The following is a 15,242-nucleotide window of genomic DNA, read 5'->3' as shown; positions in this document are numbered from 1 at the left end:
GCTCAGGAATTCTGGGAGTTGAAGTCCACGGGTCATAAAAGAGCCAAGGTTGCATACCCCTGGTCTAGTACCTTAATCACTACACCAAACTTATTATCTCTAATAAGCAACATATTAATAACATCAAATATTAGGAAAAACAGGACATGTTTTATAAAGCTGCTTTTTTTAAGAATGTATATGTCTAAAAAGCACTCAGCTATATTTCTTTTATTTCAGCTACCAAATCTGTGAATTTATTTATGAACGAGAACATCGCTTTGATAGAATAATTGATTGCTACTTGCATGATCCCTTGAGAAAGGTAAACATGACATGGTACAAGTTATAGAAGAAAATTCAGATGAAATCTTATTTCATTTTTCAGCAGCTTTTCTATATGTTTGAGGGTGGAGGACTTTGCTTTTTAAAAATAGGTTTTTTTATAGAAATATGCTAAAATGGTACATATAAATGATACATTTGCAGTGCCTTGTTGTATATTAATGATACATTTTCAGTGCCATGTTTCAGTATGTAATATATGAGGATCAGTCATTTAATTTGAGATAATGTTTCCGTAATGTATTTTTCTTTTTTGTAACCTTTCCCATATATTTCTTAAAGGAGGAAGTTTTCTCCTATATCCACAATATTCTTTCCATTCCTGGATATAGTACAGAAGAAAAGCAGTCTGTGTGGCAGAAAACTATGAAACATATTGAGGTATGTTTTAAATAAGGTGATTATATATTTAAAATTCTATATGTAATAGTAGAGCTGATATATCCTAATAAATTAATATAAGTGAAAAAAACAGAATAAGACCATATTTTTAATATTTAATATTTAAATTAAATTAATATTAAATTAATTTTGTGTCTAAATGGAATTAATCTGATTAAGAATAATTACTTTTGAGGTAGAAAACTTCATGGTTTAACTGACAAAGTTAGACACTTTGATTCTTTAAGACATTCACTTTACAGAATAGTTTAAAAGTGTTTGTAATCGAATACTCACAGATGAACAATACTATTCTTAATGGAATTTTAAGATTCACTCTAAAAAGCCATGGTTCATCTTTCTCTGTTGTTTTTTATTCTCTGAAAGTCTCCTCAATATTCACAACTAGTGTTATTATGAAGGCACCAAATGAATGCTGGTTACAACTGGTCTTCAAAGCTCTGGCTGTTCCAGCACCCTTGCAATCGTATGATTATTATCTGGGTGCTTGGCAACCAGCTCAATGACACTTGATGAGAATCTATGACCTTCACTGCCAGCTTCAAATAAACAAAGTCAATGAGAAAACCAGCAGGGGAGGTTGCAAGTCTCCCCCACTAGCTTCTCTGCAGTTGCACCATGCCTCTCCTGCCACACCTTAGACACCCTCCCTGAGCCTTGCTGCATCAGCCACTCAACATGCCTTGCTGTGTTTGCGTCATACCTCCCTCCCCAACTGAGTACCCTCACACATCTTTACTTACCCAGGAACAGCCACCCCAAACCATGCTAAATGCTCCATCTCCTCTACCATTCACATACCCTTGCATACTCTCTCCCACCTAGCAATTGCTACCCAGGTTTATCCCGCGACTCACGCATCCTCAGATATTCTCCCCAAGACTCACTGCACTTGTGTTGTACCTCCCTTGCCATTCTTGCACCTTCACACAGCTTCTTCCACCCAGCATCAGCCACCCAAAACTGCCATACTCATGACACGCCACCGCTCAGACACCCTCTGAGATCCAGCAACAGCTACCCCAAGTCTTGTCGTGCTTGCTCTGTACTTTCCTAGCCACCCACATACCTTTGCTCTCTTTCCCATCCAGCATCACTGCTGGCTTGCTTGCAAGCCTTTGGGACTAGCAATCTTATACTGGCTTCCCCACTGAATTTGTTTGTTAGAGGCTGACGGGAATTTGTGAGGAGATGCTTACTTGACGATTCCCATTCTTTTGCTTAGCAACAGCAACATGGACTGCAGGAATTGGTATTGATAAGCGAATGCAGTCATGTGATGTTGTGCTTTATGATTGTAATGTTTAGTGACACAAATTCCAGTCCCAGGCCCTCCCCCTGGGTATTGTCCGCCGGCAATCTCTTACCGGTAGCACCCTGAGAAGACCCTCCCTGTGGGAGCGCGCTGGACGAAGGGAACTTGATGCCAGCAGCAGGTGTTCCCTCAGATATCCCGGACCCAAGCCATTTAGGGCTTTATAGGTCATCACCAGCACCTTGAATCTCACCCGGAGGGCAGGTTTGGTGTATGGATGTTCCTAAAGGATAATGCTGCACAATGACCCAAAAAATAAAACCCAAAATTAGTATGTATAAACACAAACATAATAAGGAGAGAGACTGTTATTCTTAAAACTTTTAGTATGACTTGTTCTGACTTGGGAGTTATAATAGGACAAAAAAGTCTCAGCTGACTACAGCTAGAGGAAAGCATTAGCAGTAAATAGGATGTATGAATGTGGGAGGGAAGAAAAATACCAAACCCTCTCTAGCCTCTAGGACAGGGGTAGGCAACCTTAGCTCTTTTATGACTCATCGACTTCAACTCCCAGAATTCCTGAGTCAGCTATGCTGACTTAGGAATTCTGGGAGTTGAAGTCGATGAGTCATAAAAGAGCTAAGGTTGCCTACCCCTGCTCTAGGACTCTTCTGAAAATATGAAAACAGCCACAAGCTTTCTTGGTTTGCCTAATTATTATACATGTAGTCATTCTTATTTTAGGTAGTAAATATGGAAGCATGAATTACTATTTAAGTTGTTAACCACATAAATTGGATGGAAACTATATATGCAGATTGCAAATACATATTTAAAAACTGGTTCTGGAAATTAGTAATGTATTAAAATGTCCACCCTTGACAGTAGTTTTCCAATTTAAATATACTTCATAAATATTTAAATCACAATATTTCCAATAGAATGTTTATGGGAATATGTATGAAATAGTAATACTAACCAATTATGCACCCAGTGCTTTAATCTTAATTGAACTATAGTCTTTTATTGAAATTTAATATAAAAATTTATATGAAAGCTAATTAGTTGTGGTAAAATCCATGGGTTTTGAAAACACTTTCCTACTGAATGCTTCTTTAGTATAAATCTAGAAGAAACTGCTTGAATATACATAGAAGCCAATGAGACTCTTATGGAGAATTCAGAAAAGAGAATTTGGTATCCTCAGGCAACATTTATTCTTCAGTGAAGAAAAAAAAACGTAATCACAGAAATGCTTATTTCTGTCCTTTATCACCTCATCTTACTGATATAAAAAGAAACATTTGGAATAGAATTCAAATTCTGAAATATCACAAACTGAATTAGAGTTTTATGTACTTAATCCTGACTTTTTTTTCCTTTTGCTTAGGAGTTGACATCAGTGAGTCCTTTTAAAACAGCAGATCTTATTTCTATTCATTTCAGTGATGAGATTGAACAAATAATTCAGAATCTACAGGTAAAGATTTATTAAGCAACTAAATTGATATGTTCTGTTTCATCACAAAAAAATATTTTTTCACTTTCCTAAACTTAGAAAAACCTATTTTTCAAAAGTCTAGATGTGTTTTCCCAAATTATTGGTAGTATTTGCCCCATAATGAAAGTTTTCCTGAATTAAAGCATACAAGACCTTAAATTCCATATATTGCTGTGCTTTCTACCTTGATTATGATGCTCTTACATGGGAAACTCTAAGTGAAATATTGCTACCAGCCTTTTTAAATGAAAGCTTAAATGTACATCCTAGACTCTGATCCTAATCACCTTTGATACCCATGGGTTAGAAATATTATGAACTAATTTCATTGTTCTTCTTTTTTAAATCAACATACTACATCTGAATAGAACAATACAAGATTACATAGAACACAATGAGCTTTGCTTACAAAAAGCCAGGTATTCAAAAGTAACCTTTGCTTACTGCTACACATTTGTATGAATGGGATTGATTCCATTGAACTTGAATAGATCATTTTTCAAACCATTTTGCAACTGTGATTCAAAGGTAGAAAACAACTGATTTAAAGTACATTCCCCTCTCCATTGTCATATGTACATATGCACACATACAAATGTAATAACTGATGTATCTTTGTTATGTTAGCATCATAGACTGGTACGTTAGAAAGAAGTAGGATTTTTAGGGGAAAAGTGTAATTTTTCTTACAAAATAATATTTCTGTCCCTTATCACAATACAATTTGCTGCTGTTTTCTTTCTCACTTCTGTTGTAGTGAAAACGTTGTTACCTAGTGTGTAGTGTCTTTGGATGTGCTTTTTACTGGAATATATTTTCAAAATTTGGACCCAAGTCTGTAATTCTATACATATTCTATACAGTGGCTAATGCCTCTGAAAGAGGAGGAAAGTGTGTTGAATATGTTCGTTACCTTGAGTTATTTGTAAAAATAATAAAGGCGGGATACAAACAAACAGTAACTATAATAAAGGTTTGCAATATATGTTTCTATTCTGCACTCACTTCAAAAACTGTGTTTCTTTACAAGTGGCAATGTACTAAAGAGAGGTATCTTCAGCAACTACTTCATCTGTTACTTTGAGCTATTTTATACATAGATAATAGAGAGAGAGATCTTGACAGAATACTTACTTTGACTTTTCCTCTCTGGCTATGTTTGCCTAGTAAGACCTTTGTTAAAGAGACCTTCCCTTGATCTGGGCCACTCTCAGTTATTAGAATAGAATAGAATAGAGCTTGAAGGGACCTTGGAGGTCATCTAGTCCAGTCCAACCTATACCATTTTAGACAAGTGACTGTCTAGACTCTAGCCTCTTCTTGAAAATCTCCAGTGATGGAGTGCCAACGATTTCTGGAGTTTCTCCTTAATTTCAGTTAACAACTTAGAACACATATTGTTATATGCCAAATCACATCCAATCTTATGGTTTCTTTTGATATGAAATTTCACAGTGCAAAAATCTATTCTCTGTATTTTAAAGCAGTAGATTTTTTTGAAACAATAAGAACTCACCCATGCTACCATTATAAGATACACATCCATATCTATATACAAAAGCTATTGGATGCATAGTTATTAAGAGTAATACTCTTATCTATATTTCTTTTTACAACTATCTTTCTGATTTCCTCTTAGATTTGTTGTGAAAGCAGAAACATTTAGCCATGTCTATGTAGCTAATTAATTCCTAGATTGTATTTCTATATACCGTATGCTTCTGTTCTACGAAATTTGCATCACTTAACAAAGGTCAGGTTTTTAAATCTTGATTTACTGTGCCAGTTTCAACGAATCCAGATTCATCTATTTCTGTTAAAATCACGCAGATTACCTATCAAAATCTTTCTACAGCTCTTTTTAAAAAGTTGCAATTATTTATTTGCAAACATATCAGAGGAGTTAAAATCCCTTGTTTGTTTTTCTCACTCACCCTTTTTTATGCTTCTGTAATGCTACTGTTTTTGAACAATCAAAATTCATTACTGGTCAAACTGTAAACCAAGATGAATTCTACCAGTAATGTACAATACCACTTTCTAAAGAAATGCATACAAATCTCCTACATTTTGGATTGTATGGCTTAGAAAACCAAAATGAAGCAGTAGAACAACTTACTAATTTTTACAATTCCAACAATTTCTTCATAGCTAATGAAGCTATGTAGTTTTATAAAACAGTGCCTGTATATATGGACATTGCCAGCTAGGATACATAAAAATTAAATTAAGCATATGATTGCTAAATGGAGATGAAAAAACTCTGTTATAGCATCACACATAGCCAGGTGCTGACTGCAGAACAGATCGTAAATTACTTGTGTAAATTCAGAGATAAGCTAAAGAAGAAGAAAGTCAGTCCACAATATGATCTTGAGCATGTATCTAGTATTTTAAAGAGTACATCCAGTAGTCCTAAACTACTTTGATTGAGAACAAGAAAAACTGTGGAATGAACTTAAAAGAAGTTGTAAAGATAAGTGTGAAAAGACAATGATAAAAAAACAGAAAAAAAGCAAAGTGATTGCCAGAACAAATCATAGATATGGTTAAGGAGAGATGCCAAAGCTAAGAAAGAAAAATATTTCAGGGAGGAACTTAACACAGAATTTCAGAGAGCTGTTAGAAGATACAAAAAACAATATTGCAATAATATATGTTGAAGATGGAAACAGACACAGAAAAACAAAATCTTTAAAAAGATTTGTGAACTCAGAAAGAGGTGTCCACCTTGAATTGGTATGTTAAAGGACACCAGTAGTAACAGAGTAATCAAAGCAAAGAATATCAAAGTAAAAATAGAAAGACATTGAAATATAGTATAGTACAGGAAAGCTGCAGACCAAAGACATATGAACTGTACAGATGGAGAACTAACTGAGCTGATCACATATGTCTCTTTGAAGTTCAAGCCTCCATTCTTTTACAATACAAGAAGCCTGACTGAACAAATTGGTTTTTCCTAAGAGGACTGAGGGAGATTGGAGAATGGATTTACTATAGCTGACTGGAAACCACTTATGACTGGACTTTTTTGGGGAGATAGACTGTTTGTGGAGATTGAATTTACTATTTTTACTTAGATAACAATTGAGAAGAAATGACATTAAGAAATGAACGTGGATATTCAATCCAGGACTTTTTACTCTTAACTCTTGAGATGATTTGGGATAGAAAAAAATGCTGTGGTAAAATTTTCTGAGCTGACAACAAAAACAGTTTCTTAACAGAGGGCTTTGAAACTTTAACCTTGTCTTTTTTATTATTATTGTTGTTCCTGTTAATTATTTTGCCATTAATATAGTATATAGATGACAGGCCTGTATATAATCCATTGATGGTAATTACTCTACTTAACATCATTGAAATCAACCTCATTTGAAATAGATTTACCAGTTTAAAAATGTGGGGGTTCTATTCTGCAACAGGTGGAAACCAATATGGTAGTAATGTATTAATCAGAATTCAACTAGGGGGATAATATGTGTATATGTGTTGTTGTTTTTCTTTTCAGTGCACCTTTTTAACGGCTTGTTTGTTTTGGGGGGGGTTCAATTTTTTTGGAGTTTTGTATTTTAACTTTCTTTCGAAAAAAATAAAAATAAAGATTTTTTTAAAGAGAGAGAGAAAGCCAATGAATACCAAAAAGAAGTCTCTTTGTGCTTCATTGATTATAAAAAGCATGTCAAAGTACGGAACGTAATTAGAAAAATGGGAATCCCAGATTTCTTTGTCCCCATAAGAAATCTATATACAAGTCAGGAAGCTCAATAGAGATAGAACATAATGAAACAGACTGGCTCCAGGTTGGAAAATAAATGAAAAAAGACTGTATGGTCTTTGCCTTATTTATTCAGCCTATACAGTAAATATATAATAAGGGATTGGAAGAAAATGAGCGTGGTTTTGAAATTGGAGGAGGAAACTTCAATTACTCTGTGCTATGCTGATTATTCTGACAGTCAAAAATGTAACTTAAACATGAATACCAACCAATGACAACAGGTACAGCAACCAGCATTAGAACTGACAACGAAGATACAGAAATTGAGGATCGTTTCAGCCTTTTAGGATCAGTCATTAACAATAAAAGAACAAGCAGTCAAGAAACATGCCACAGACTAAACCCAAACACCTGTGACATCAAAAATAGCAAGCATTGCAAGAGAGAACATATAAACAACACAGTCAAATAATAGAATTCAAGGATAAGTTAAAATAATACAGATTGCTCAGCCAACTGGGCACTACATGGGGTTAATAAACATAATTTCTGAGGAGAGTTGTCACAAAGGATAACAAATCAAATTTTGTAAAATAGTATCTAAGCTCATGCTGCTGTCTTAAAAATTTCATTCTCAGCAGCAAGATTTTGTGTTTGGAATTTTGTAGGAAGATATTTAAAAGAAGTCTGTCCTTGATTTATTAAAAATAATGGTTTTTTTAATGGACTGATAGATTGAAGCTTATTGGTGTTCCTCCAGTGAGAACATTGACAGTAGCAAACAAGTTGTATTAAATGGTCTGCTTTCTTCTGATACATAATATATCTTTAGGGAAGATTAAACACATTGTGGAAGACACACAAAGTGTGAGGTTGAACATCAGTTGAGAAGATATTCTTGCATATATTCCAGAATTCCCAACAGTATTCAGTTGTTCTGTGACAGACAGTGGCTGTAATAGGAAGCTTGAGTTATGCTGCCATATATTTGAATACCTGCTGTTTGTACCAATTTAAAATAGCTTGAGGATGTTGAATAATGTAATATGCTTATAGAAGCAGCTGCTTTTGAATCTAGACATGTTATTAACTTTAGCCAGTGAATACTAAATGGATTTAATGCTTTGGAATATTCTGTTCTACAACTCCTGAATGTCATTCATATTCATAATAGATCTAGTACAGGCAGTCCTCGACTTATGACCACAATTGAGCCCAAAATTTCTGTTGCTAAGTGAAACATTTGTTAAGTAACTTTTGCCCATTTTACGACCTTTCTTGCTACAGTTGTTAAGTGAATCACTGCAGTTGTTAGTAACATGATTGTTAAGTGAATCTGGCTTCCCCATTGAATTTGCTTGTCAGAAGGTCACAGGGTGATCACGTGACCTCAGGACACTGCAACCGTCATAAATATGAGTCAGTTGCTAAGCATCTGAATTTTAATCACATGACTATGGGGATGCTTTAAAGGTTGTAAGTGTGAGAAACGGTCAAAAGTCACTTTTTTCAGTGCAGTGCCCATGTAATTGAACGGTTGCTAAATGAACTGTTGAGGACTACCTGTATACCAAATTTATAGGGAAATCATAAACCAGACTGAATCACTAAATCTATTAAAATATTAAGAATAGTTGAATCTTAAACACTGTGTTCACTTTGCTTTCCCACTTTTGCTTGTTAGGATGAGCATTTGCTTTTCCAATTTTTGAAGTGTCTCCTTGATCCAAGGTATGTATACATTTTAACTCCTGAAATCTCTTTTATTTGGCTGTAACCTATATAGTTGCTTTTTAAAAATAAAAAATTCTATTGTAAAGAAACAAATTTGTAGCTTGGAATGGTATTTTATCAAGTAGATTGGACTTTTGTCGTATCTGATGATGGTTGTCATTAATTAATGTTCCATCTACAAGGAATCTTTAAGCAGATCTATCCAGTTTCTATTGTTCTTGGACCCCCTTTAATGGTGAAATCAATTGATTTCCCTTCTGAATCTCAATAGTAACAAATTCTTTCATACTGCTACAATGGAGTATAGAAGCAATTTTATTTATTTTTGATAAGGCAAGTATAAATATCACATCATACATACCACTGGGAAAGAAAAATTAGTCATATATCACATTCTTCATATATATTCTACTATAAATGGCTGTTCTATAAGATATCACTATTGCAGAGTTAGTTTCATCATATAAGGCACTATAAAAATTTGATAAGCATTTCATAATTTAATTTAATTTAATTTAATTTAATTTAATTTAATTTATATACCGCCCTTCTCCCGAAGGACTCAGGGCGGTGAAAGCCGTTTGTAATCATTTCTGTGTCAGGGGTGCTCTTGGCTCTCAGCTTTGTATAATCTTTGTTATAGGGATCCTAAATACTGTGAGAAATATCTGTAATAGATTGTATTTGAAAGAAAGAAGGGCATAAATGGTACAACTGCTCATTTGGTCATGGACAAAAATGTTCTTGGCTTTCTTTATCAAAGCAATCCTATAGATCTGCATTTCTCCCTTCCCCATTTCAATTTATGTCTACTTTAAAACAGATTTTCAGTTAAATTAAAACTTGCAAACTAATCTCCTTGTAATTCCATTCCTTTCAATATAGTTACATCACAAGAGATTTTTTTTGGCAGAATATGCTGTCATTAAGTTCTCTGCTACAAAGACAACAGGCTGTTAGAATGAAATCTGTTTTAATAAAATAATGTATACCCTGAAGCGAAGGCAAATTTTTGCTTGGGAATATCTTCTGTTCTAATCATTATTAAGTTTTTCTCAAACAATAGCAAAGAGTATGTCTTTCTCAAGGAATTTTAGGTATTGTAATTGCAATGTATTTGGAATATGTCAAATTAATGAAGTCTATAGTAATTTAAAAATCAATATTACTTCCTCACTTTGTTAAAATACAACTAATTATGTTTGCCTGAATGAAGTTACAGTTAAGTCACAATTAGCTTCAATTTCTTATTATTTGCCTGTCTTTTTTCTTTTTTGTACATCATTTAACAATACAAATTCTTTGGTTTATCACAGTTTTAGAGAAATCAGTAAAGCCAGTCATACTATTTTCTCAACCCTACAGGCTTTCAGAAACCAAGCACTCCAAATTCAATTCTGTATAGCAAGTCCTCTCCTTTCTTCTTCTGCACCTATGCTTTTGCACATTTTAAAAGAGTGACCAAGCCCTTATTTAGCTATCTATCTGTTGCTTTTGGGATGGATGTTACTGCTATCCATAGTGCTAATTTCAGCTCAGTTTCTGAGACAGGCAACTGAGCAAGGATATATTGGAGAACGTCAGGTTGTTAATAAAATGCTACAGATCCTTGCTGTCAACTAGTATGCCCTGCCAGTCATCAGATACCTGCTGGTATAGTGAGCTGGTTAAAGGAGGACAGGGAGGCTACCAGTGTGAAGACCTGGAAGCTCCTTACAGTGTATTGAGGTTTCCATTCTGAGTCCAACATTCATACCCAGAGGCTATACACCATCCAGAAAGAGGACAGGCAGGGTCTGATGAGTGTCAAAGCCATTGTCCTCAAAGCATTCAGAATTACGTCAATAGCACCCAAATACGAGAAGGCCTAGGGCAACAGCAGATGTGGGATGAAGATAAAGCAGAGGAAGTGCCCTAGCAAGACAAGATTCTGCATGGAATGTATCTTTGACAGATAACTGAGGTATCTGACATTGGGAAATCCTTCTAATGGCTGGAAAGGGCTGGACTAAAAGACAGCACTGATCCTAACAGCACAAGACAGGCATTAAGCACCACGTCTATAGAAGCAGGGATTTACCACACCAGACAGGATCTGGAGTGCAAACTACGCAGAGAGGCCTTGGAAACAGCCCAACACGTAGTGTGGTAGACCCCTGCTTCTTATGCTGCTGTGCTGAGTGCTTTGGTGGCAGATGTACAATGCAGGGAGGAACAGCATATACTGAATGGTATAATATAACCAAATAGTGGCATTGTGTATAGAAACATGTGTAACTCTATATTCTGGAGTTCTCATTTGAAAAATTATGGATGCTATGTCCATAATTATGAATTCTAATACATACTTTCTCTGTATATGAATACGTTTCTATATGGTTTTATGTATTTATCATAATATCTAATATCTGTATCTGAAGTGTTTAGGATATTTTAGTAACTAATCTTAAAAAATGGTTTGCTATTTGTTATTCCAGGGAAGGTATCAATCAAGACTTGCTTCAACATTCCTCCTCTATTACTGAACAGTTTATTGATTTACTGTGTCGGTATGATGCTGACCAGGTCTTAGAGACTTTGAAACTCCTGGAGACCTATAGGCTGGAAGAGACAATTCAGGTAACGTTTGTGAATAGGATGAAGCTAAATTCAGTTTTGTAAGATCTACTATTCAAATCAATTTTATTATTTTACACTGTTACACAATTATATTCCTTTACGCAGTTAATGCCATATTGTAGGCCCCTACTCCATCACATCATACATTTTCCCCAAACCTATTCTCTTGTCAGTGTGTTAAGCACGGTCTTCTCTAAGCTTTCATCTATGGAAGTTGGAACTCAACATAATCTGGGTTCCAGCTCCTATAGTAATCCTATGTTCTAGATTTTCTGGAAACTAAACGTATTTGTATCAGTGTACATATGTAGACTTGCGAAATTCAGATATCCATCTCTAATGTGTGGTTGTCTAGCACAAGGGAAAAGGAAACTGCAGCCTTTGAGATGAGGCCTACTCCCTCACTATGCCTAACTTGAACTAGTTTACAGCTAAAAGTAGGAAATTTCCAAGCCAATGTATGTTGAACATGACCTGACCATCTAAAAGTCTATGCAGGCACTGGTTAGATTACGCTCGTTTAGCTTGGTATAATTTTAGCAAGAGCTTTGTCCAATCAAGATGCAATCCCTTTTTTGCTTAAAAACTTTGTTATATTTCTGTGGCAATGGAATGTTGAATTGTTACAATACAGGAAACCACAGCTACTGAATCATAAAGATAAGGCATCTGAAATTATAAGGGGGAAGACATCAGAGACTCTTGGTACATATTACAGAATTCTGTATAACTTCCTTTTACCGTATATACTTGAGTATAAGCCGAATTTTTCAGCCCACTTTTTGGGCTGAAAAATTCCACTTCGGCTTATACTCCAGTCAACAAAAAAAACTTACCGAGGACTTGTGCGCGGCCGAGGCTTTGGTGCTTCCGGGATCGCCCGCACCTCTCCCAAGCCACCGCCGTCCGAGACCTGCCGAAGTTTGGGGAGGTTTGGGGAGGTGCGCGCGCACCTCCCCAAACTCCGCGCCTTGCCTGCCTGCTTCTTTCCGCAGCGGAAAGAAGCAGGCAGGCAGGGCGCGGAGGAACGGAGACTTGCCGACGTTTGGGGAGGTTTGGGCGCCTCCCCAAACCTCGGCAGGTCTCCGTTCCTCCGCGCAGACCTGCCGACGTTTGGGGAGGTTTGGGCGCCTCCCCAAACCTCCCCAAACCTCGGCAGGTCTCCGTTCCTCCTGCCGACCTTTGGGGAGGTTTGGGCGCCTCCCCAAACCTCCCCAAACCTCGGCAGGTCTCTGTTCCTCCTGCCGACCTTTGGGGAGGTTTGGGCGCCTCCCCAAACCTCCCCAAACCTCGGCAGGTCTCCGTTCCTCCTGCCGACCTTTGGGGAGGTTTGGGCGCCTCCCCAAACCTCGGCAGGTCTCCGTTCCTCCGCGCAGACCTGCCGACGTTTGGGAAGGTTTGGGCGCATCCCCAAACCTCCCCAGGTCTCCGTTCCTGTTTGGGGAGGTTTGGGCGCCTCCCCAAACCTCCCCAAACCTCGGCAGGTCTCCGTTCCTGTTTGGGGAGGTTTGGGCGCCTCCCCAAACCTCGGCAGGTCTCCGTTCCTCCGCGCAGACCTGCCGACCTTTGGGGAGGTTTGGGCGCCTCCCCAAACGTCCCCAAACCTCGGCAGGTCTCCGTTCCTGTTTGGGGAGGTTTGGGCGCCTCCCCAAACCTCCCCAAACCTCGGCAGGTCTCCGTTCCTCCTGCCGACCTTTGGGGAGGTTTGGGCGCCTCCCCAAACGTCCCCAAACCTCGGCAGGTCTCCGTTCCTGTTTGGGGAGGTTTGGGCGCCTCCCCAAACCTCCCCAAACCTCGGCAGGTCTCCGTTCCTCCTGCCGACCTTTGGGGAGGTTTGGGCGCCTCCCCAAACGTCCCCAAACCTCGGCAGGTCTCCGTTCCTGTTTGGGGAGGTTTGGGCGCCTCCCCAAACGTCCCCAAACCTCGGCAGGTCTCCGTTCCTCCGCGCAGACCTGCCGACCTTTGGGGAGGTTTGGGCGCCTCCCCAAACGTCCCCAAACCTCGGCAGGTCTCCGTTCCTGTTTGGGGAGGTTTGGGCGCCTCCCCAAACCTCCCCAAACCTCGGCAGGTCTCCGTTCCTCCGCGCAGACCTGCCGAGGTTTGGGGAGGTTTGGGGAGGCGCCCAAACCTCCCCAAAGGTCGGCAGGAAGAACGGAGACCTGCCGAGGTTTGGGGACGTTTGGGGAGGCGCCCAAACCTCCCCAAAGGTCGGCAGGTCTGCGCGGAGGAACGGAGACCTGCCGAGGTTTGGGGACGTTTGGGGAGGCGCCCAAACCTCCCCAAACAGGAACGGAGACCTGCTGAGGTTTGGGGACGTTTGGGGAGGCGCCCAAACCTCCCCAAAGGTCGGCAGGTCTGCGCGGAGGAACGGAGACCTGCCGAGGTTTGGGGAGGTTTGGGGAGGCGCCCAAACCTCCCCAAACAGGAACGGAGACCTGCCGAGGTTTGGGGACGTTTGGGGAGGCGCCCAAACCTCCCCAAAGGTCGGCAGGAAGAACGGAGACCTGCCGAGGTTTGGGGAGGTTTGGGGAGGCGCCCAAACCTCCCCAAACGTCGGCAGGTCTGCGCGGAGGAACGGAGACCTGCCGAGGTTTGGGGAGGTTTGGGGAGGCGCCCAAACCTCCCCAAACAGGAACGGAGACCTGCCGAGGTTTGGGGACGTTTGGGGAGGCGCCCAAACCTCCCCAAAGGTCGGCAGGTCTGCACGGAGGAACGGAGACCTGCCGAGGTTTGGGGAGGTTTGGGGAGGCGCCCAAACCTCCCCAAACAGGAACGGAGACCTGCCGAGGTTTGGGGACGTTTGGGGAGGCGCCCAAACCTCCCCAAAGGTCGGCAGGTCTGCGCGGAGGAACGGAGACCTGCCGAGGTTTGGGGACGTTTGGGGAGGCGCCCAAACCTCCCCAAAGGTCGGCAGGTCTGCGCGGAGGAACGGAGACCTGCCGAGGTTTGGGGAGGTTTGGGGAGGCGCCCAAACCTCCCCAAACAGGAACGGAGACCTGCCGAGGTTTGGGGAGGTTTGGGGAGGCGCCCAAACCTCCCCAAACAGGAACGGAGACCTGCCGAGGTTTGGGGACGTTTGGGGAGGCGCCCAAACCTCCCCAAAGGTCGGCAGGTCTGCGCGGAGGAACGGAGACCTGCCGAGGTTTGGGGAGGTTTGGGGAGGCGCCCAAACCTCCCCAAACAGGAACGGAGACCTGCCGAGGTTTGGGGAGGTTTGGGGAGGCGCCCAAACCTCCCCAAAGGTCGGCAGGTCTGCGCGGAGGAACGGAGACCTGCCGAGGTTTGGGGAGGTTTGGGGAGGCGCCCAAAGCTCCCCAAACAGGAACGGAGACCTGCCGAGGTTTGGGGACGTTTGGGGAGGCGCCCAAACCTCCCCAAAGGTCGGCAGGTCTGCGCGGAGGAACGGAGACCTGCCGAGGTTTGGGGACGTTTGGGGAGGCGCCCAAACCTCCCCAAACGTCGGCAGGTCTGCGCGGAGGAACGGAGACCTGCCGAGGTTTGGGGAGGTTTGGGGAGGCGCCCAAACCTCCCCAAACAGGAACGGAGACCTGCCGAGGTTTGGGGACGTTTGGGGAGGCGCCCAAACCTCCCCAAAGGTCGGCAGGTCTGCGCGGAGGAACGGAGACCTGCCGAGGTTTGGGGAGGTTTGGGGAGGCGCCCAAACCTCCCCAAACAGGAAC

At 40.5% G+C, this 15,242-nt stretch overlaps 1 protein-coding gene across 4 annotated transcripts in view; it reads left to right on the top strand.

The window, feature by feature from the left end:
- VPS8 (VPS8 subunit of CORVET complex) overlaps nt 1-15,242 on the top strand; it is a 99,796-nt gene that overhangs the window by 53,138 nt on the left and 31,416 nt on the right. For all 4 annotated transcript variants that reach the window (XM_083363712.1, XM_083363713.1, XM_083363710.1 and 1 more), the window contains exons 32-36: nt 220-304; nt 607-705; nt 3,375-3,464; nt 8,894-8,940; nt 11,421-11,562. In XM_083363712.1, coding sequence (XP_083219838.1) covers nt 220-304; nt 607-705; nt 3,375-3,464; nt 8,894-8,940; nt 11,421-11,562 — 463 coding nt within the window. The remainder of the gene's footprint in view (nt 1-219; nt 305-606; nt 706-3,374; nt 3,465-8,893; nt 8,941-11,420; nt 11,563-15,242) is intronic.

The sequence above is a fragment of the Vipera ursinii genome, assembly GCF_947247035.1.
Source record: "Vipera ursinii genome assembly, chromosome: 5".
NCBI classification, from domain to species: Eukaryota; Metazoa; Chordata; class Lepidosauria; order Squamata; family Viperidae; genus Vipera; species Vipera ursinii.
Note: the sequence above shows the minus strand (reverse complement) of the source record. Positions and strands in the feature narration are given on the sequence as shown.